Source organism: Urocitellus parryii, chromosome 1, assembly GCF_045843805.1.
Source record: "Urocitellus parryii isolate mUroPar1 chromosome 1, mUroPar1.hap1, whole genome shotgun sequence".
NCBI lineage: Eukaryota > Metazoa > Chordata > Mammalia > Rodentia > Sciuridae > Urocitellus > Urocitellus parryii.
Genome location: NC_135531.1, coordinates 212,880,119 through 212,904,594, shown reverse-complemented (window position 1 = coordinate 212,904,594; position 24,476 = coordinate 212,880,119). Strand labels below are relative to the sequence as shown.

General features: G+C 40.5%; 1 protein-coding gene across 1 annotated transcript in view; it reads right to left on the bottom strand.

Annotated features, from left to right (window-relative positions):
* The window catches only part of Pkp4 (plakophilin 4), a 247,528-nt gene that overhangs the window by 8,656 nt on the left and 214,396 nt on the right, over nucleotides 1-24,476 (bottom strand). The window contains exons 12-17 of the mRNA XM_077802620.1: nucleotides 14,235-14,418; nucleotides 10,950-11,067; nucleotides 9,247-9,438; nucleotides 8,830-9,003; nucleotides 5,149-5,299; nucleotides 1,676-1,871 (exon numbers count right to left, since the gene is read on the bottom strand). Of these exons, the coding sequence (XP_077658746.1) occupies nucleotides 1,676-1,871; nucleotides 5,149-5,299; nucleotides 8,830-9,003; nucleotides 9,247-9,438; nucleotides 10,950-11,067; nucleotides 14,235-14,418 (1,015 nt within the window). The remainder of the gene's footprint in view (nucleotides 1-1,675; nucleotides 1,872-5,148; nucleotides 5,300-8,829; nucleotides 9,004-9,246; nucleotides 9,439-10,949; nucleotides 11,068-14,234; nucleotides 14,419-24,476) is intronic.

Below are 24,476 nucleotides of genomic sequence, written 5' to 3'. Positions count from 1 at the left end.
CAATTAAAGATGAAGGAAGTGGAGGAAAAAGAGGTGCATAGGCTATAAGTCACTTCCTTTGCTCCTGACGGTATAAAGTAAGTTTCCTGATGGTATAAAGTAAGTTGCTGAGGTTCTGAGGGCTTAGGTGAGGGCTGAGAACAGGTAAGTTCCTGGGTTTCAGGGGCTCTGTTCTTGCTAGTGGTGCACATCTGAACTCACCTGTATCCACCTCCACTCCTTCCTCTCAGGTTTCTGACTAGTTAAGAGTGGAACTAGGTAAACCAAACTGGCTCAAACAAAGCCTTTTAAAACTTTTCACTAATAACACAGAACAAGGCACTACCTCCAGGAAATGAACAGAGATGAAATTTTAGGCACCCAAGATGACCTCGGGGAGACAGATTTTAGAAACCTCAGTTTACAACCATCCCACCCTTAGCTGGGTCCTACCACTGCTGTTGTTTATCTCCTTGTCTTTAAGTGACAGGCAGCCAGGACGGTGGCCTGAGAGGCAGTCCCCTTACTTGCCTGTGAGGACAACAGTTGTAACACTCGACAAGGCAGGACCATGCCTGGTTTATACCTCGATGCAGACAGGCTGGGTATTTTCAAGTACATATTCTATGAGTAGAAACTTGCATCATCAAACTTGAGGACAGCAAGGAAGTTTCTTTTTTCTCCTTTGCAGTTTGACTTTTTGAAAGAGCTATGTATTTACATCTCCAGTTCCCTTCATCCCATCTTCTCTTAAACCAAAGCTTCCACATTGTTATACAAGTGGTCAGCTCAGACCTCAACCTGCCTGACCAAGCAGGGTCACTTGACCCTTGCTCATCTGTGTAACACCTCCTTCACTTGGTTTCTAAGACAACACATGCTCCTGGTTTTCTTCTGAACATTCTGTCTACTCTTTCCTGGGCTTGTTTACTGAGTCCTCATCACCTTTACCTCTAAGCGTGAGGGATATCAGCCCTCAAACCTCTTCTCTTTTTTGTTTATTTCCTTAGTGGTTGCATCTTATTTTACTTCTCTAAATAAATAATTTAGACACTGCTGATTCCCAAATTTATATTTCCAACCAGAGCCTCAACCTTGCTCTCCGCTCTCCATATTTTTGGAGAGCCTGTCTCCTCTGCCTTTGGTTATGTTCACCAGCTTTTCTATGCCCCTGGAGTCGGCCAGGGCTTTGGCATTCTCCATGTTTTTGCTGGTGACCTTGGTATAATCTACTGCTGATGACACACCCAACTCAGATATCTAATAGACATCTCAAACGTGAAAATCCAGAGCAAACTCCTGGTCTTTCTCTAGTAGACTTCCTTGATTTTGGACTTCCTAGCCTCCAGAACTGGGAGAAATACACATCTGCTGTTTATAAGCACCCCTCACCCCCGAGTCCTTGATATTTTGTTATAGTAGCTCAAGCAGACTATGGCAGAGACAAAAAAAAAAAAAAATGCAGGATTAGGAGTGTTGCAATGAAGTAAAAATTAGAAAAGGGGCCACGTGATAGAAAAAAAAAATCTCCTAATATAATAGGTTTCCTCTGCTGGAGACTGCTTAGCTTATCACCACGTAAGAAATGCAGAAATAAGTCCTTTCCAACAGGAACATATCTTCAACAAAAGCCCTTATCACAAAAGCAAACCCAGGATTGACAGCCCCATGCAGGCCCCTTCCCCTGCAGACTTGCCTATCTCCTCTGCCTTTGGTTATGTTCACCAGCTTTTCTATGCCCCCGGAGTCGGCCAGGGCTTTGGCATTCTCCATGTTTTTGCTGGTGACCTCATGCAGAGCACAGCAGATGGCAGCCATGGTCTCATCGGACAGTATGCTGGGGCCGTTGCCACCTGGAAGCCGGTTGACCAGGTCTCGCATGGCATATTTACCTGCCAAAAATGCAAAAGATTAAGTTCTAAATTCAAAAGGTGCAAGGTTGTGCTATTATTGAAAGATTTGGATAGTGTGCGGGCTCTTAAAAAGAACCACTTTCAAAAGGAGGCATAGAGAAAAGAAAAAAGCAGCACCCACAGCAAAGAAGAAAAGCACAAATGTAATTGTAAAGGAAAGTTAACATTTACTGCAATGTCACTTGAAAAAATGATTGGTTAATAAAACATTACTGTCAGTTGCTGGAAGAAAATATAAATCAACGCATAAAATTGGGTAGACTAACCAAGTTGCTTTAATTTAACTATTTTCAGTAAGAGTGAGTAATGAAGGAATTATAATAGTAAATTTTATTGTGGATTGAATTCTAACGCATCAAAAACACCTCAATTTCCCCTGGAAGCTTTTAAAAACTTCTCTTTGAACCTGGGTCAAATAGAGTTGCCAAATAATACTTTTTATTAAGTCTTTCAGGTTCTTAACTTGTGAACTGGGCATAGTTACGTACTTTTATCAAGCTGATGGTGTATATCAGCTGGCAATAACATTTTAGTCTCTTTAAAGGAAGACACAAATAAAAATTTCTTATAATTATACATATATTATCTCCTAGGAGTAATGTAATAATAATAAGGTACTTGATAAGACAAGGCTAGGGGAGTTTCATAGCTACTGAAGCAATTCTTTATAAACACTGAATTTTTCTTACTCCTCTCCAAAAGTGATTATCTCTAGCTTTTTCAATTTCAATTACCATCTGACAAACTGGAATAAATGCACTACAAACAAAAGAAATTAACTAAAGCTCAAGTAAATATTTTCTTAGTCCTTTTCCCCCATGCTAATAATTGAGTGGATGCTAAATGGGATTTTCATCAAAGACCTATTTATAAACAGTGGTAAAGAAGACAGCTGTAGCTATAGACTGCGTAATTCCAGCGCGTCAGAGGGAAGCTCTGGCTTATTCTCGGCAGCATTGTTATGAAGAGTGGAAAAACAGTCATGACACTGGAAGGCCAGAAGATAAATGTGGGACCTGAGCACAGACGATAATTTAGCATTGGTGACTGTGAATGCTCACAAATGACCAAAAGGTGCATGACATGTAACTTGTCATTTTGTTAAGGAGTAGCTTTAAATTGCACTCTTGAGGCTTATAGCTCATTCCTCCTGTGAGTGACTGAACCTGATGTTTCCCTCAAAACCTGTAGCTTCAGACAGAGGGGTGGGTCCAACTCAGTTTAGTATGCGGTAACTTTTGTGGAGTGACAAAACTTTGAAAAATAAGAATAAAAAATATATGCTGTGTGTAAAGTCTGTTGCTAGTGCTCCTGATGGACAAGAGGAGAGAGTGAAGGGCTCAAAAAAGGTGATAGTCTGAGGAACAGAAGTGCTGGGTATAGAAGAGCAAAATACTGAATCTGGAGGGGGGCTCCAGATCTCATAGAAATGACTCAGTTGAAGCAAACAAGAAAAAGTGGTTCATGGAATCATTCAAGAGGGTAGGCAACATGCTCTCACAAGACATGAAATGTGAGTGAAAGTTGAAAATGGGTTACTAACAGAAAACAGGGGGAAAACTTTGAGAAGGCCAGGACTCTAAATTCCTTCTTCCCAGAAGACCATGCACTTGGTGGTACTGGCTCCTTGCCTGATGTAAGGCCTGAGTCTTCTCTCAGGTGCAGCAGAAGATAGGCACAGGTGTATGTGCCAACCATTTATGTTTTAGTATTAGGAACTCCTAAATTATACATGTTTCTTATAAGAAATTTAAAGAATATTGAGGGTAACAAAAACAATTTAAAAAACTGTTCTTCTAGTTTTCTCTCAAGCAAATGTGGAACTCAGAGGAACAGCACATCTAGACTCAGGAACATGCTGATCTAGGAACAGAGTATGGAGAGGCTTCCCCTCTTCTCTGTGGGGACTGAATTGGGTGTGGTTGTGTTAAAAGAGGTTGTTATGGGCAGTCCTGCTTGGCACTGTGTGAAGGGCTTCCCTTTAAGTCACCACATTTAAGTCTCACAGCAATTCTTTATTTTTTAATTTTTATTTGTCCTTTTTAGATATACATGACAATAGAGTGTTGACATATTATACATACATGGAGTAGAAAGTATTCTAATTAAGACCCCATTCTTGTGGGTGTACATGATGTGGAGTTTCACTGGTGGTGTAGTCATATATGAACATGGGAAAGTTATGTCCGATTTATTCTTTAAGGTATATATTGTCTTTGTTCTCTCTTCCTCTCTCTGTCATGGCATGCATTCCAGTGTAAACTGAACATAGATTTACATGAATACACACACAATCTTGCTCTGTTCTCCACCCTTCCCTGTTGTCAGCTATAGGGCTGGTACGGACTTGCCCATTTGTAGGGGGCTGCCCTTATACCCCCTCTCCTTTCTTCTTCACCTTGGGCCCTTGTTTGGAACAGCAGGCATTGTCTACTCCTTTCAGAGATAGGCTGAGGAAGAATTCTTTTCATTTCCAATCTAGATGCAGGAATTGAGCCTGGGTGGGGTTATGGGACACTGGATTACATGGTCTTTAGCAGCAGAGATCCAAGACTAAGCTCAGGTCTTTGGAGGGTCCCTGAGCTTTTCTTTAACCCATACTTTGCTTGGGAAGCGGCAATGCCCTGGAGACAAGCAAGCTACCTAGGGTACAAACGTTATGGAGGCACTCTAGTTGATTTTATGCATTTGCCAACCCTATCCTTGTGTGAGTCCAAGGGTGAAGGCCTCCTAAAATTTTATGCCCTAGGGGCCTTGCTTTCCTTATCCTAGTTCTGATCCTGCCCTGGAGTGGAAATGGCCTTAGGACAGTGATTCTGTCCTGAGAGGGAAAAGCTACAAAAATGCTGATACAATTTCCTTTTTAAATTAAATTTAAAACATGATAGTGTTGGTGAAATAGCTGTTATCAGTGCTAGGAAAGGTAGAATCATATTTTTTTGTTGTTGTTGTTGCTCAGGAAATGGACTTCTTTTGGGAAATAAGGCACACCAAATCCATCAAACAGTGTTATAAGGTACAACTGAAATTGCTGGCTTTTCTGGAAATTTACCTTCTTCGATCAATGTTTAATTAATGTGCCTGCCTCCTTCTAAAAAAGAATGGTCACAAATCAGGGTACCCAAAATGCCAAGAGACCGGGGACTAGGGCTCAGTTGTAATAACTTCAAATAGCACTTATTTATAAATCGAAAGAAGAGTTTTGCAAATATTGTAGTTGCTCTCCTTTGCAGCTTACCTTATCACCAGAACATACCTATGAGCTCCTTGTTGCGAACGTCTAGTGCCATATTCCTCAAGGCAGTTGCCACAGATGAGACAACTCTATCGTTATCCATTCTCAGAAGTTCCACAAGGATGGGGAGCCCTTTTTCTTTTCGGACAGCTGCCCGGATGTATGCTGCAAACTAGTGAGCAAAACAAGGTAATAAATAATATAAAAATGGAGACCCACTCGCACATCACTGTCATCAAAAAAGATGTATTCAAAAGATGAAATAATAGATTAAATGTTTTCTTTCAGATTAGAGATTAAATCTGTGGTGCCAGTAAAGAAAAAAAACATAGTTTGGGAGAAAAAGATAGGCTGTGATGACTGATTTAAAAAGAAATCCCAAAGCCTGAAAATCTCAAACCACCATCTGTCAGATATTTTTGTGCAGAACAGAGAAGGCAGTGATTACTTTCTATCTCAGATACATAAACATGATTAAGGAAGGACTGCATGTTTTCTTTGCAGTTTGGCCTCATGCCAGGTCCAGAGGCTATAAATAGGATGGCAGAGACAGTAACCTGTCAACACACGTTAAAGGAGAGCCTGTCTCCATCAGGTCATTTATTTTTCTGTATTCCTTGTGACAATATTTAGATTTCAGTAACCTATCAGAGATTGCTTAGAAAAGTCCCTTGTCTCAGAAGAAAGGGAATTCTCCAGAAATGACCAGCATCATAATTCATATATACAGGCAAAGAGTATGTATATTTGTGTGCAAAATGCATTCTCATTCAAGATTAGTTAGCTGCTGCTTTTTTAAAAAAACTAGCAGTCAAGGAATTCTTTTGTTACTACAAGGCAACTCAGTACAATGAGTAAAATTTGTGAGCCACATGAATTGGAAATGAATGCTAAGTCATCAGTGAAGCAAGCAAAAAAAAAAAGTAACATTAGAAAATGAATCTTTAATATTGTTTTGAGCTTTGAGCTTTAATTGACACTTTTACCAATGCAAATCATCCTTTAAAATCAGAATAATTGAAAGATGTTGCTTATGAAACATCTAAGAGTTTCCTGCTGTGGCCAAGATATGAGGACAAAGATCCACCAGACCTTTGTATTATTTTGAACATTAAAATATGTGATTGACACCCAGCCTCTTGAATACCAACAGAATAGATTATCTTAATAGTACAAATAAGAGGAAGAAATGCCTTTCAAAGATCTCATTGATATTCTTCATATGAAATGATACTCTTAGTTTCTAAATCAAATGAACTCTACAGGGGGGAAAGAGAGCACAGGACTTGCTAAAGGCTAAAGCACTCAGGCAGTTTTATCAACTTTCTCTGAAACCTGCAAAGCCAACTCCTTCTGTCTCACTTGGAGACCACCCACTCATCCAGGTACTAGTAGTCATCCCTGCTCCCTGAACACCTTCTGACTTGATGATGTCTGTGGCCATGATTATCTTTTTGTCTTAATGAGGGTCCAATATTCTGACTACCTCTGATATTGTGAAATCACTTAAATACCATGTTTGTATTTAAAATGAGCTTGTCACCTGACTTTCGTTCACTGAGTAATACCAGAAATTAAATTCTAAAAAACTCAAGTCACTTACATTTTAATTACTGTCATTTTTTATTAGCATCAAATGATCCTTTGATCTCAGAAACTAGAAGTGAATATTGGTCTCCAGTATGGATATTTCCAAATATTTATGTGCCAGAAATGGTCCTTTGTCCTCCACATGTATTACCTCACGTAACCCTCACAACCACCTCATTAGGTAAGTATTAATATTACTGTTTATAGATGAGGAAATTGAGGACAAGAGACCCTAGGCAGCAACTCATAACAGAGGCTAGGATTCAGAACCAGTGTTCAACACTGTTATTAACACTCTAATTAGGAGCAACAATTAAATATCCACATTGGCTGAGTTCGCATTAGACCATAAATATTTGTGTATATTCAGTATAGCAGTCACCTGTAAGTCTGTCAATATGTTTTACTATCATGGATAATCCACTGGCTAAAAGAGTTTCATTTTGGGTGGTGATGGTGAAATGTAGTAAAAATAAGCATTATAATAATTCTATTAAAATACACTTGTCAGGAAGTTTTTAGATGACCTTTAGAAAGTTTCATGAACTTGCTTATGATGGTTAACAATAGGAAACCACCTTTAATTTTCATAAAGTCATGCATGCATAAGGAGACATGGAAACTCTTAGATCTGTATGCTCTGTAAGCATCTGAGAGAGGAGCCACACGGAGTCTCTCTCTGGACTAAGCTCATCATTTCTCACTGGGATGCCAAACTGACTTCCAAAGGGAATCCCAACCTCTCTACTTTTCTCTTTCTTCAGCTGACCTTCTAACTTGTGTGGTAAAACAGTGTCCACATCAGCTTACACACTTTCAGGGCCCTTTTTTTCTGTAGGTCAGGTTCCAGCTCCGAATCTGGACCTTCAGACCTGATGTGGTATTGGGCTGCCACATGTCCCATTCCACGTTCTATTCCCTTTGCCTCAGGGACTAGACTTCAGTATCCCCCATGCTGTCCTTTACTCCCTTCAGGCCTTTTCCCCATTTTCTCCTTTATCTGCATCACTCCTCCTTCTATACTCCCAACCTCAGACTCTATGGCTTTAATTCTTTTTTTCACTATAGATTTTTTAATTTGTTCTTATTAGTTATACATGACAGCAGAATGCATTTCAGTTCATTGTACACAAATGGAACACAGCTTTTCATTTCCCTGGTAGCATACGATGTAGAGTTGTATCATATGTGCTATCAAACATGTACCTAGGGTAATGATGTCTGTCTCATTCCAACATCTTTCCTACTCCCATGTCCTCTCCCTTCTCCTCCCTCCCCTTTGCCCAATCAAAGTCCCTTCATTCTTCCCACACACCCCACCCTGCCCCCATTATGGATCAGCATCCACTTATCAGGGAGAACATTTGGCCTTGCATTTTTGGAGATTGGCTTACTTCACTTAGCATGATATTCTCCAACTCCATCCATTTACCTGCAAATGCCATAATTTTATTCTCTTTTAAGGTTGGATAATAGTTTGTTTTATATATTACAGTTTCTTTATCCATTCACCTATTGAAGGGCATCTAGGTTGATTCCACAGTTTAGCTACTGTGAATTGAGCTGCTATAAACACTGATGTGTCTGCATCACTATACAGTACACCAATTTTAAGTCCTTTGGGTACAAACTGAGGAGTGGGATGGCTGGGTTGAATGGTGGTTCCACTCTAAGTTTTTAAAGGAATCTCCATACTGCTTTCTAGAGTGGTTGCACCAATTTGCAGTGCATTGCTTTAATTTTTTACTTATCCTTAAAGATCTACTATGGGCAGCATTGTCCCTCAGGAAGCCACTTCTACCTCCTTGCTTGCCTCTTTTTCTCATTCTCCCTTCTCTCCTAGGCTGCACTCGATGCCCTCTTGCAAGATCCCACAGCACAGATCCTGTGGATTTTACCCGTTATTGACAGGCTATGTTTTCCTGAAGGCAAACCTTCAGATTCTTGAGAAATGGTAGTATTCATCTTTGGATCCCCAGAGCAACTGCTTGTCTCCTTTCTTTCTTCTCTCCCTTTCACAGACAAACTCTAAATAAGCAGGTCCATTTCACCACCATGTCTGATCTGACCATGAGGACAGAAACAAGTGTGGAAAAGTGGAAGACATCCTACCTTCCAGTTGCCAGCAGAGAGGTTCTGAAGAGATCCAGCAGAGCCTTCCAAGGTGGCTGGGTTGGAACTTTCTGCCAGAAGAGTCAGATATGGTTTTACCACTGATGGATGCCACAGCATCTCAACTCCTTTGGGGGACTTCGACAGTCCTGGGATAGGACCAACTCCATCCCACTGGAAGACAAGCAGCACATGTTAAGTGAAGTAAAATGGACATGATCTCCCAAACCTGAAAACATGCATCCTTGCTAAACTGAGCTTTACTATGTAGCATTTGTTCAGTCCCTTGCTAAATATGGGATTTCTCACTCTCAAGAAAAAGAATAAAAACAGTACAAAACAAAATAACAACAAAAAACCTCAAACAACAACAACAACAAAACTTTGGAATTTCATATCAAATAAAATGCTGCTAACTTGATCCTCTTGTGGAGTTCTCTTTTTCTTTTTCTTCTTTTTCCCCCAGCAGCTTGGCTCAGAGTCTTTGCTGGGAGACTCTTTTCCTAGTAGGTCATCCAACTCATTCAGTCCGAGCAGCCGGGCCTGAGGGACCTCCAGCTCCAGCCGATAGGACAAGTTCCTCAGGGTGCACACGCAGTTCTCCACTGTCTGAAATCCAGTGGGGCGGATAATTAAAAACAGCACACAAAATGCTTCTGTACTGAATGGTACTGATAGGAAATAAATGGAAAATATGAAAGGACTTTTTTATTTATGGAAACCTGAAACACTCCAGAGAAAGAATTATGATTTAGGGTTCCATGGGGATATCCAGATGGCCAGGTGCAGAGCTCCTGAGGGTGGCTCTCAGTTCAGAGTTGTACTGAGGGTACAACTGAGGGCTGGAATTTATGCTGATTCACATGTATGAGGCCCTGGCTTGTGCTTCTGTGTTGGCTCCTGCAGTGCCGGACCAGTCAAGATGCCACATCCTCATCTATCACCACTGCAAATCCTCAATGTGACAGCAGGTGTTACCTACTGCCTGCCTGGGGACCATCCCTGCCTGCTTGTCCCATCTCCCTCTGCCTCAACCTTCTACCTCCCCCTCTCTCTGGGGAACATTCAGTGCTTTCTTTATGTCGGCATTTTGCCTTCTGTACATGGTCTTTGGTCCCTTAAAGTCTGTTGGGTGGCCAACTGTCACTTTAACTCAAGAGTGTCTAAAGTCAAGTTCCATATCTGTCTACCTAGCAAGCTTCCCTTGCAAACTGCTTACCCTTTCAATTTCAACTGCAGATCTTTTGGTCCAATAGGCTCAAATAAACACCTGACTGTCACCTTGAACTTCTCCCCCACCTTCTCCTTGAACCTACCAGTCATCGTATTTCTTTTCTTTTTCAGATTCATCTCTTCTCACCAAGACCTACCAATGACCACTCCTAGTCCAGGCCATCCTGGCACCATGTAGGTGAAGCACCTCTGAATTCCTGACACTTTTAGTTCTGCCTTCCTATTTCTTCCCACCTTCCTTAGGCCCTGGAGCAGATCCTGGTTGGTTGTCACAGCTGACAAATGACAAGCAGAATGCCCTAAACTTGGGCAGGGATGGAGAAACAGAAGGGGAAGGGGAAGGGTCTGGGAACATGGACCAGCAGGACGGGGAAGGAAGAGAATATGAAGTGGTGCACCAAAAATGGGTGCTGGGATGGGGGTATGACTGTAGTGGGGCAAGGAGGGCAGGAGGATGGGGGATCATAGTGCCTCGACTAGGAACTTTTGCTCAGTAGATGCTCAGGTACAGGTTGATCTGCTTTGAACAGCAGGGCATATAGAATTGGAAGAAAAAGTAGCAGGGACCATTCCCTGGAGAGTGAACCTAGGAGAACCAGAGAGTAGGCCAGGACCTGTGCTATGTCCCTTACTACACAGGGTCACTCTGGTCATTGTCGTAGGGCTATTTTCTTATGGTGTTGAGTCCTTTTCCCTGTCAACTTGTAATTTTTAGACAGACTCAATCTTTGATGTAGAGACTAACTTCAGGAGGAGTGCTAATAATGGGCTCATGCTAGGAAGACTGAATTCAGAATTTCAGAAAGAATCCATGGCATGCGAATAGTGGCACTAATAAATTGTTGTCACCTGCCACTGTGCCCTCATGTGGCTAGGCAGACACTGACCTTGCTGTCATAATCAGATGTGTTCACGCACGTGTGGATCACATACAACAAGGAGTCCACCAGCCCCTCACAGGATCGCATTTGCTTCCGTGCTTCCTCTCCGGCAGAGCTGAGGTTCCTAAGTGGGTGGAGACGTGGGAGCTGCTGAGAGGAACAACTTACTCATTGGGCACAAAGCCTTACCTTAATCATCAGAGAGAATGGACCATGGCAGCCATTCAGATTTGGTATGAGGAGACATTCTGGAGCTTGTATTTTAACATCCCCAAAGCTCAACAATGGCTGTTTCACCATTATCCAAACAAATAGGGGGAAACACCAGCATATGAACTTTAACTATTGCTCTCATGACAGGTCACTTTCTCGCCCCTAACATCATAACAAGGGGACTATCTTCCATATATGTAAAAAGAGGAAAATAAAAATAACTATCTCAAAGAACCATTGTGAGGCAAAAATGAATTGCTACATGTAGAGTGATTAGAAAAGTACTTCACCCATACAAGGGTTAATTGATCCATGTTACAGTGGTAGTTAGTTTTAGACCTGTTCTCCCCTCCTAAGCCTGTAGACTCTTGCAATTCCCATGCCTACTGTACTGTTTTTGCATACACTAGGTAGTCATTAAAATGTTTATTGAATCAACAGAGGAAATACATAATTTCTTGTACAAAAATGTCAAGTTAAAATGGATATTTTCTTATGTTAAAACTTTTCTCATCTTTTCAATTATAAAAAATGCTGAAAATTATTTTGGATCTCATCCATATTGAAATTGTTTTTATATTGATTTGTCTTCCAAAATTGATATCAAGCCAGGTGCAGTGGCACATGCCTGTATCCTAGCTACTTGGGAGGCTCAGGCAAGTTCACAGCTAACCTCAGCAACTTAGTGAGACCCTGCCTCAAAATAAAAAGGGCTGGGGATGTAGCTCAGTGGTAGAGTGCTTGCCTAGCATGTATGAGGCACTGGACTCAATTCCTAGCAATATGCACACACAAAAATATTGATAGCAAATTACAAGAGTCTATTTTATGTCCCATTAATAAAGGTTCTAGGCTAACTTTGAACTTAGGTAAATTGAGAATTTAAACAAAACTTGGACGAGAAAAGGGGTATTTAGAATGCCTTTTCCTTTCATCTTTGTTTTCCCAAGGCCAGAATGACAATGTCATCTGTGGTCCTTCTTCGGCTCTGACCATGCATCATCTCTTTGAGGCACTTAACACTGACTCTTCCCCTCCTTTAAGGTCTTCTGGGACCCTTCTGGTTTATCTCTATCTTGCTGCCTTTCCTTATAGGTGTCTTCTGCCCATGGTTCCTTCCCAGGCTCTACTTTGGTCCCTTTCCTAACTCATTATCTTTGCACCCTCCTTCTTGCTTTCTTCTGCTCTGTGACTTTAATACAATCTATGACCCAGGGCCACCTTTGGCCCTGACCTATCTAAAACTCCCAACTCACGTATCTAACTTTTTTTTTTTTTTTTAAATATTATCATAGGGATAGCTAATTCAACTTTCAAAATGGACATGGGCTAAACTCCCAACTGCTCACCCCTCCAACCTTTCTTTCCCCCTCCCCTCATCTGAACAGCACTTCTATGTTTCCAGTGGATCCAGCCAAAGGTCTAGGTATTATCCTTCTTTCTTCCCATTTCCTCATCCCTTATATTTAATCCATTAGCACGTCTTGTCAGCTCTCAACAAAATAACCCCATTCTGGCTACCTCTCTTTAGCCCCTGGTCGAGGCCACTCATCATCTGCTGAACCACTGCAACAGTCTCACCTTCCTCTCTTCACCTCTGCTCAGTCTTCCTCATCATAGCCAGAACCAGTTATATCACTTCCTGTGTGAACACCCTCTCATGGCTTCTCATGGTACTTAGAATAAAATACAAAATTCTTCCTCTATTACAAAATTTGACATGATCTGGAACAAGTCTGTCCTTTGCTCACCAAGTGATCACTGTAAGCTCATTCCTGCCCCAGAGCCTTTACATTAATCCCTTTTTTGGCCTATAACACTTGTCTTCCTAACTCCTAATTACTCAAAGGAGTAAATCCCATGGTATTTCAGGTGTAGGTTAAATTTCACCTCATGACCATCAAAGTAACATCCCATAACCCTTTAATCACCCTCTTTTTTTTTTTTTTTTTTAATAATGCCTACTGATGGTTTCTTATTGTCTGCCTTCCTCAGAAGACCATGGTTCTATCAGGGCAGGGGCCTAGTCTGTCTTTTCACACAGATGACATTCTCCAAGTGTTTACAGCCCTGAACCATGTGGTAGCCCAATGGTGTGCCCTGCCTGGGGCTGGCTGATAAGAATCAAACCTCCCCGGATTCAAGTGCTAGAGAGGATTAGGTGCTGCTTCCTCTGGTGACTAGTAGGCCAGGTGACTCACCTGGGATCCTCCCCCAAGTCTCTCCCCACCTGCCCCAAGGGGGCTGATAGCCACCTCTCCCAATGCTGAAGGCTATGGAGCAGCAGCACAGGTCCTCCTCAAGCTGTTTGAATGGTTTGAATGTTGAGCAGCTTTTGCTGAGGGTTCACTCTCTGACACTTCCTTCAGGAGTCTGAGATGGATATGTCACCTTTATTCTAAAGATGTACAAGTTGAGTGGGAAGTCAAGCTGCCTGAGGCCAGAGGCCATTCTCCCTGTTACAACCTGCCACTCTGCTCAAGACTTCTGTCTCAAGTTCCTGGGGGTACTGTTAGTCTAAGAAAAGGGCCGAATGTGATCTGATGGGTATTACTGGCAAATGATGAGTCTCACTACATACAATTAAAAGAGGCTGATTGATTTTAAATGCTAAAGGTAAAGACTTAAACAAATAGTATGTGGGCTTATTTCAATTATTTATAAAATTCAAAATCAACGATTGTTCAAAAGTTACACAAATCTTTACCCCAATTAAAAGCAAAAGGCTTTATCATAGTTTTCATTTAAACAAAAAGAAGGCTGCAAACACACCAGCAATCGGAACATGATAACTAGAAAAATGTTATGAAAGTGAAAAACACTAGAATTTTGGTAGTAAGCTCAGACTGAAAGGGCCTTTCTGAATAATTCATAGAAGAGTCATTTGTAAGACAACTTCTTTAAGTCCACAAGTCTGTGAGCATAATGTTTTTCTTACGGAATAAGAAAGTCCAGTGGCCTCAACCATGAAACAAAACTGGAATTTTGATATTAGCAAAGTCCTCCTACAGTCGATTTACCTAGGGCACACAAAATTTAATCACAGAATTAATTGGAAGGAAGAAATAAAGACTTTACCTCAGGCAACCTGTCGTGTTACGCAGAACTAGTGAAGTCTGAAATTTAATTTTATGATCATCATCAAAAGAAGAGTTATTCCACCCAGAATGTGGAACGATCACAGTGTTTGTTAAGGTTGAGAGGGCATCTCTGATGATTGTCATCTTGACGGCATCACATGAGGATAAATTCCAAAGAACTCCTAAAATGAATTTTCAAAAATCAGACCATTAGAGATTCTGCAGCTTTAGGAATAAAATAAACACATTAGCCCTAATTGATAGGAATTCAGTCTGTCCCAAACCTAATTTATAAGCCCATATCTGCAGCCAGCCTGGGGATGGACCCCTAATAAGTGTTGAGTGAACACACATGAGTTTCTGGCATCTTATAATGCACCTGTGGTTTTTGTAAAACTGTTCTTCATTGCAATACCCTTACATGCAGCAGCTATGTGACTTGAAAAAAAATTCCTTTTTCTTGGAAGACTGAAGACTGGCATGTTTCTCATCATCGGTCGCATCTTTTTATTTTACTTTTGCTACCAGGAAACTCAAGCTTTATAAATATAGTGCTTGCAGTAACTTTACTAGCAAGGAGAGTTGTTACATTTGTTTCATCTTCCTTATTTAGATAAAGTTTAAACATTTTTATCTCCTCTTTGAGATATTTATTACTATGTGTTTTAGGAGCACAAGTAACTGTCATTCCTTTTTAGAGAGGTGAAACTACCAATAAATAAAAAATCATCCATATTGTAATCCATACCAAGATTTCCAGGACAAGAGAACTTAAATGTAGTGTTTAGATTGTTATTTATCTAATGCTAAGCACATTAGAGGGTCTTCATTTCTGCGTCAACTGTGAGGTGGGTTAAATTATTGTTATAGCACATTTTTGAATAATTATGCTTATAGGAATTAGAGCAAGTCTGAAATGACATCTTTCCTAATACCATTTTCACATCGATGCTTTTTCCCGAGGGAAGGGGGTGGAGGAGAGATGGTGAAGCTGGTGTTCTGTGCATGAAAGTCTCTCAGAGTCCCGTATTCCTGATATACACTTGGCAAGCTGCTTGTAAGTCTTCACAGTGCTTTCAGAACTATCAACACTAAAACACTCGGGGCCCTGTGCAGAGGAAGGAGCAGGCAAAATCTGCTGTATCCACAGGAGCGTGTCAGGTTTGTGACTGATCTAGAGTGTTGGGCAATAGACAAGACCAAAAACTGCTGCTCCAGCGTATCATGACCCACGCAGCCAGCCAGGAAACTGCCTGCTCAGCCTTCTCTGGACGTGTTGTATAGGAGGAGGCTATGAGAGAGTAGATAGGAGCTCTTTCCTCTGTGAAAGAAGGAGAGGTGGAAGCAAAGGGCTAGAACTGAACCCTGATTATACACTGAGAGGGCCATCCCTTCCCTTGCTTGCCCCAGGCTGTGGAGGTAATTGTCAATAACAGTGGCTGATATATGTGCTCTGTCCTGGGCCCTGGATTCTGCTCTGCACCTGTGCTCACTCTTCTCTTCTTTTACTTGTTTTTGACTTCTGTACCTCATTAATTTGGTTTCCCTTGTCTCCTCTCACCCTGAAAGGATTTTCTCCTATCCCATCATAACCAGAGTCAGGACATCAGTCTCTAGTTAGGACCACCCTGGTTCTTCCTTCAAGATGGGTGGGGATGGGATGTGAGTGGGGTGGGGTCAGGAGATTTAGACAGAAGGGGAAAAAAGAAAAGTGGGAAGAGGACTAGCAGGGTAGCCATAAATCTGGCTTTAATATTTTCTGCTAAAGAGGCCAAGTGTACTCAACTCAGGGTACCAATGGGGACTATAAGAAGGCGTGAGCCAGCCACAGTGACAGCATGTGGCCCACACCATCGATGGGGAAAGTGTCATTTCCCAACATTTCCTGCTGACAATTTTATAACATGTGGTTTCTAATGCCATTGATGCAATTCTTTTTCTATCAAAGCCTTTCAAATTCCTCCCTTCACAAAATTCAACTCATGGAAGCCAGCTTCGTTTTCCAATAAGTTATGTTCTGCTTCACAGAATAAATGCATTCCAGTCAAGTTAACTGCAAGGCAAGGTTTATGGAAAGTAAAGCCCATAATATTAGAGGCTATAAGGATGTAGTTGCCCCTCATTATCCAGGGGAAATTGGTTCCAGGCCCCCTGCAGATATCAAAATGTACAGATGCTACAGTCCTTTAGATAAAATGGAAAGTACAGAATTTCTATATAATCTATGCCCTCTCCCATATACTTTAAGTCACTTCTAGATACCTTACAATACCCAATACAATGCAAATGCTATGCAAAGAGTTGTTATATTTTCTATTTGCATTTTTATTGCTTTATTTAAAGTTTTATTGGTTTTTATATATTGGTTTCCTAAATATTTTTGATCCATAGTTTGTTGCCTCTCTGGATGCAGAATCTGCAGATACAGAGGGCCAATTATGTATCGCTACAAAAAATTAAACAGCCTATGTCACAAACCTTAGGTGACATTATAACTAAGAAGAGCGGTGGTCTGTCTTTGTGTTGGATTCTGGGGTCCATGCTGAGAAATTCTCTGACCATTGGCAGGAAAACTTGATTTTATTGTTTCTGTCTTCATTCTTGACTACTTTTAAGACCTTATTCTGCAAGAGGATATTTCCCACATTTGAGAATTCCTTTGATTTTCTGTGTTGGGACTAGTTTGTTTTGCTGCTTCTTCTTCCCAGGAGTTCAGAATGATTAGTACAGTTATATGTCATTCTACACAGTTTACTATTAGCCATTGTGTAAACTTGATATTAGTCACAGAATAAACATTCATAAATCAATATATAAAAGTGACACCATTTACTATGGCTTTATTCTGTGCTAGGCCCTGTGATTTACATATAATGCCTTAGATTCAAGATGCTCCAAATGAATTAACTTTCCTGTTTGATTGTTTTGTAGGATTGAAATTCTACATGTTAATTTTTTTATAAGGATGATGAGCACTTATATTTCTAAACTTAATTTAAATTAAAATTTCATTAGGCGAGTATAATAAGGATCTACCTGGTTATCAGTTCTTCCTTTATGTTCTATTATACATATGCAGGACACATAAAAGGTGCTCAAAAATATCTATTGATGTATTCACTTTACATTCTGTCAGACTTAGCTCACAGGTATTATATTATCTCCCCTTTGTACCATTTCTTAAAAATGAGTTTTCAGGAGTGTCTTTAAGGTCTGTAACTGCAGGGAGAGGGTCAAAACAATGTTCTGGATCTTTAATGGATAGTTGGCATAGTTGTACTTGCCTTTCCTACTGAGACCACCATCTCAGCTGTGGGGATAGGAGAATCCCATAGCTGCTTCATCTCCCAGAATCAGAGCTAAGGCTTATTACAACATGCCAGAATCCCCATTCCCCAAACAGCAAAAGAGAAAGAAACAGTGTTGTTTAAAAACATGAAACCCTTGCTAATTGATTAGGCTTATCATCTGGTCAACTAGATGACTTATTGATCATAAAACAAGTCTGCCACTGAAATACAGGTTTTCATTTCTGCAATTTAAAAAAAAAAAAGAAAGAAAAAAGTTGAAAGTTATTCCTGACCAGAAAAATGGAAATATTCCATTTTTGCTAAGTACTTTTGGCATTCAAGGGACCCACATAAAAGCAGTTTCGTCATCCTGTGAAATGCGTCATCTTATCCTCTAACCTTGCACTTTATACGTAATACAGAATGATGACATACGGTGTTGTTTTAACTAGCTATTTCTTACATCAAAGAAACTGAATACATTGCTCCCCTCCCCCACTTTCTATTTCTAAAATAAGGTTATGAAAATCCAAGGCAACAAGTTCTGATCAACAAATACTGGGCATGAAATGTCCAATTAAACATAAAAATCTTAGATATGAGATAATTATTTGGCTTTGCAACTCAAAGTAAGAAGCACCAGTCTTAAGACCAGTTAATAATACCTGTGTGTGCACCACCTCACTAAAATAGTAATGAAACAATGTCCTCTCCATTTAGTTTGTCTATGGGTTCATTTAATGGGTCAGGAAGAATCTTGCTAGGGCCATAAGTAATGAATAGAAAATATGCCAACTCTCAAATGTAGCAAGATTTATGAGAAAATAGAGAGCTGTGGGATTAGCATTCTCCATCAACATGATAAACCTCTGGCTCTGATATCCTAATGCAAAATTTGCTTCAAAAATATTAAGTGGCACACTTGATTACTTCTAGTTCCTGAAGAAAAAGTTAAAAATAAACTATAGTTTGGTTTAGAAGACTTGAGGTTTTATTTATTTCAAAGTAATTAGCTATTTGTTGTGAGGACTAAGAAAAAAATATATATACACACACACACACACACACACAAACTAATTTAGAAAACATTAGGAATTTCATGCATATTATTGTAGAAAACACTGCTTATTCTCTATCATAAGAAAAAGCACACATAATTATGAGTAACCAATAAGCACAATGAAGTTCTGCCACAAGAGATGAAAGTTCATTTTTCCCACAAAGAATGAATAAAGTAATTAAAATACCATTTCACATAAATCCTACGCTGCAGAATTTTGAAAGAGCTAATGTTTAAAACTAGCTTTATTGCTATTCTAATGGCCAACTGATAATTATATAGTCAAATTAGAAGCTGGCTTTACTGATTAATTAAAATAATAGCAACTATTTGAAAAATGCATTTCTTAAAGGACATTAAAAACCAATCAAACAAAATTTGTAAAACGTGATTTCTCTGATAGTATAAATACACAATAGCTGACATACTTGTTTTCTTTCTGATATAAAAGACAATCTTAAACCATTCATTTATATATAGCATTTGATTTATGCCCCATTTCCTAATTAAAAAACAAATGTTTGTAGACATTGCAAAAAAAAAAAAAATCCAAGAGTATCAGTGTGTTCAAATATCACTAGAAACATCCTTTCATTGCTTTTCATGATTCAGCTCAGCTGCAATCTGTCTATTCTTGATGTCTTCGTTTCAGTCATGCTCCTTCACAAGATGCTTACAAGGTAAGTAAAACTACCTGTTTTAGTCAGTTTTTTTTTTTTTTTTAAACTGCTATGACCAAAAGACCTGATAAGAACAATCAGAAGAGGAAAACTTTATTCAGGGGCTCACAGTTTCTGAGGTCTCAGTCCATAGATGGTCAAATTCATTCCTCAGGGCTTGAGGTGAGGTAGAACATCATGGCAGAAGAGTGTGGTAGAGGACAGCGGCTCAGGACATGATCAGGAAGCAGAGAGAGTTCTGCTCAACAAGGACAAAATATAAACCCCAAAGGCATGCCTCCAGGGATATGCCTTCTCCCAGCCATAACCTACCTGCCTTCAGTTACTACCCAGTTAGATTCCTGTCAGGGGACGAGTTTACTGATTGTGTTAAGGGTATCATAATCCAATCATTTCACCTCCCAAACCTCTTGTATTATCTCTCGTGAGCTTCTGGGGGACACCTTATATTGGAACCACAACATTAACCCAGCCTTAGGGGTATGAAGAATATTTTAAAAAAATATTTATTTTTTAGTTTTTTTTTTTAGGTGGATACAATATCTTTATTCTATATTTATGAGGTGCTGAGAATCGAACCCAGTGCCTCACGCATGCTAGGCGACCTTGAGCCACATCCCCAGCCCAGGGGTATGAAGAATATTAAAAGAGATAACAGATAGGGAGGACCTGGCCCCACCATCCTAGAATAATGTCAGCTACAAAGACAATGCTCCAGTTCTGCCTGGTATGGATGCTGATCCTCTCCTAGCAACTTGGCATCCATGGGCTTGTGGAACATGCTGGTGTTATACATACCCAAGATTAGAAGCAATCTTAAAAAATAGGGGTAGAAATATTAATATCACAAAATTAGTAGTATCAGGACTTCAGAATACATTTGAGGATCAGGGTGTATGGGCATCTAGTAAACCCACACTGTTTTCTTTTTTTTTTTCTTAATTTTTTTTTTTTTTTAGCTGTAGATAGATAGATATTTTGTCCATCTATTTATTTATTTATATGTAGTGCTGAGGCTTGAACCTAGTGCCTCATGCATGTGAGGCAAGTGCTCTACCACTAAGCCACAACCTCAGCCCAAACCCACACTGTTAATAACAAGATAGGAAGCTGGACTTCTGCTCTAAGGGCCCTTGCCTGCTCCTAGCATGGGCCTCCACTATTTCCTAGATAATCTTTGGCAAACACAAGATCTAGCAAAAATGCATCTCTTATTTCTTCTCTTTGTAGCTGCCCCTGAAGTTCTCCCCTTATATCAGGTGGAGACTTTGTAAACCTCTGAAACTTGTGACTTTTTTTTGGTGGGGGGAAGAGTAATATCAAGATGTTATGGTACCTATATCCTGTTACAACATAGTTACCTGCTTCCCTGTGTAGCCTTAAATCTACGCACCTTATATCTTTTAGATTTATGTTACCTCTAACAAGGCACCATACAGATTGAGCATCTGGAATCTAAAAATATGAAGTGCTCTAAAATTCAATTTCAGATTATGGATGCTCAGCCAGTAAAGTCTATGAAAATATTCAAAATCTTGAAAAACTCTGAAATCTCAAGTACTTTCCACCTCCAGCATTTTAGATAAGGAATATTTGACTTGTATAGATCTGTGCCATCCAATATGGCAACTATCAGCCACATGTGTCTATTGAACATATGAATTATACAAATTGAGTTGTATAAAATACACATATGAAGATGCAACATGTTTTACATTAAAAAGTATCTTATTACTAATTTTTATATTGACTAGAAGTTGACATCATTCTTTTGAACTACTGGGCCAAATTAAATATATTATTAAAGTAAATTTCACTCCCTCCCTTCTTTCTTACTGTGGCTACTAGAAAATTTAGAATTACATATGTTACATTATTCTTCGGTTGGACAGAGCTGGTAAAGGTCCTTGCTTGTTTGATGCCAGCCTCTGAACAAGACAGAGGTGAGGCACCTGCTCTCAGAGCCTTATGACACACACACACAAGGTCTGAATGTCCTGTGTGGGCCAGGTAGGCTACATAGCTCCTCATGAAAACACAAAGGAGCAGGTACTACAAAGAGAACAGGAGATGTGATTTTGTCAGATCCCGAGTTTTTAGCTGGAGAATGTCTAGGAAATAATGGAGGTATATGCTAGGAGCAGGCAGGGGCCCTCAGAGAGGAGGCCCAGCTTTCTCCTGTGGGGTCCAAATCCCACACTCACTACACTGTGCTTCCTCATCCTGAACAATTTTCAATGTACGGGAGCTTCTGTTTGAAGGAACACCATGTTTGAGTTGAAGGAAAGAGATCTCACAGAAGCAGGGTAGAGTGGGAGAGCCCTTTGAGGCAGATCATATCTCTGGGGGAGGAGCAGGAATGGAAGGCTTAAGGAGGGGACAAGTCTGGAAGATGGGCACAGGGACTGTAGATGGGACTGGTGGGTGGGGAGATTTCAAATGCCAGCAGCAGTGTTACCCCTGGGATAATGGTGAGGCTAATAGCCTAGGAGGGGTAGGACCTATGTTCCTAAACAGTAGTTAGGGAGGTGATGAGGGCTGGAAAAAGTAAGGAGGTGAAGGGAAGGCTCAAGAGGAGAAGGAGTGCTTAGTGAGAATCTGGAGCCTGATGCAAGCTGAGGCTGGTGTTGAAGAAGAGCCAATAGCTTGCATGTGTGTGAAAATATAGTGCTGCTTACAGAAATGAGAGTCGAGGGGATAGTAGTGGGGAGAGAGCAGTGCTATAAAAAAATGTCTGCCATTTGTAGCTTCAGGCTATGCTCAAGCTTTCTACTAGGACCATGATGCCACAATAAATTATACAACTGAAATGAAATTGAAACAATGGGAAGACAATTATCATAAGAGTGGGACAAAAGTACTATCTTCAATTACAGTAAAATTCTTTCCTCTGGATAAATTCTGAGGAAAAATAAGTAATGATTGTATATACTCATTCACAGCTCAGCAGAGGTTCCTGAAACATGTCCAGTGGCCCCCCGAGTCACTGAATGTGTAGTACAGTTCCTAGCTTATAGGCATGGAGCATGGCTTCCTTCTACCTGGCCCATTAGGTCTGCTGGATGCATCCCCCACTGGCTGGACTCCTGGGCAGAAGGTAGTCCTGTTGGCCCAGACAGCATGGCAGGTCCTGCCTCATGCACCCTGGTGCTCTGTGGGAATTCCTACACATAGCAGATGTGTAAGCCTCATCAGTCATGGGAAAGCTCATTTGGGCTCAGGTGGGTGGCAAGAGGGTGTCACCACTTCATGTTTCAGCAGCAGAGGTGAGAGAATGCTCAGGTGGTCTGGGAAGAAAGCCTCCTAGAGGCAGTTGTATGAAACTGATGTCGGGGGCTACACCACAATGTACAGTGTGGTCCCAAATGACACAATAGATTTGAAGGGGCTCACTCCTGCTGTAGAAATTTTTCCCCAAATGAAGGACATGAGTGATAGATCTTTAGTGTCTTTAGAGAACAAAAGTGCTAGCCTGGGTTTCTGTGATTTTTGCAGGCACAAAGGTGGATCATAGCACTGTTGAAAAGATCTATCAATTTCCAGAGATCCATTTACAGAATCATATTTGCATTTCAATGTGTTTTTTTCTTTTTCTAGGTAATTTTACTACTTTCTGGGTATGTTGAGAGGATTAATGATACAATGTGGCTATACAGTCCTATGGTCCCGGGAAAGGCATTTCTATAGAAAATAAATAGGCTTACAATTCCAGAAATGTTGACTGAGAATTGCCCATAAGGGACATAAAGGATGGTTCCTTCTGTTAGAGAAGTTAGTAAAAGGGAACAGGTTACATAAAAAGAAATGGGTGTATTGTTCTGAGGCAGAAGTGGCAGTTAGGGCAGTGGCCCCTTCCACCCTTGTCATTCTGTATGTTTCTTCAGTGTCTGACAAAGAATTAGGTCATTCATACTATCAAAGAGATTTACCCCAGAAAGTCACTGGAGTCACATATTCCACAGCTGACTTACATGTCCCAGGAACATACTTATTCATCTGTAACTATGCTAAATCTTCAACCTAGTTAGTGTCAGCAGAAGCTCTGAGACAAAAGAGCCTCAAGTCATAAGCTGCAGGACAACCGACAGACTCAGAAAGCATAAAGAATTGGAGGGACCTGGCCTGGTCTCCTGGACATCCTCGGTTCAAATTTTCTTCATGTGCCATCACCTTCCTTGCACTTGCAGACTGTCTACCAAGGGAGCCCATGATTATGGGACCTTCCTTTTGCTGATAAATTCTACTCTGATTGATGACGGACTATGCAAGTTTTCTTTTTGTGTGGTGCTGGTGACTGAACCCAGGGCCTTGTGCATATGAGGCAAGCACTCTACCAACTGAGCTATATCCCCAGCCCTCTTTTTATCTTTTCTGATACAGGGTCTGGCTGTGTTGCTCAGGCTGGGCTCCCATTCTGGATTATCCTGTTTCAGCCTCCCAAGTAGTGGCTGGGATTACAGGTGCATGTCACCATGTCTGGCTGACTACCCACCCAAGTTCTATATGTGACCTTGGAGCCTCCTCTCTTGACTACCTCAGTTTGCCCAGCACTCTGACACCTACTCAGAATATGAGGTTACCTGATCACTAATTGGACGTGATCAAACTGGTGTGAAGCCCAAGAATATTCTCTTTAATACCAGGTAAAATTCAGAGTTAAGGGTGTTTTCATTCTCTTTTTGGTGATAATTTGAAAGCACCATGGAAATGACGTTTGAAAAGGCATTTAAAGCCCCAGATTTGCTCCTGTTCAGTGATTCTCGGTGGCCAGGATGGCCAGAGTGGGCAGAACCAATGCCAGTCTGCACATTAGGAACTCAGCCTGAAGATTCACCTATCCAACCTCTCTGGACTGTTTCTCCTCTATAATCTAAAAGGGATGGGAGAATGTAGAACAGAGTTATTTAGGGTCCTTCCCAATTCAGGGTTCTCTATAAATTAAGAGTTGGTCTTTTGATTTATTACCAATTGAACATTTAAAAAAATTGTCATTTTCTCATTATCAATTTTTATAGTTTGAAATGTTCTGGAAGTGGGGGGATTCAATGAATCTAGGAATTCTGTTGTTATTGTTTTATAAAGTAGACCAAGTAATGAGGACTATTACTGATTTTGGCTGGGAAGTGGGAGGGAATGCTGTTAGATTTCTGAAAATAATAAATCTATTATGCAACTCCTACCAGTTCTAATGGTCCACTAAAAACAGCACA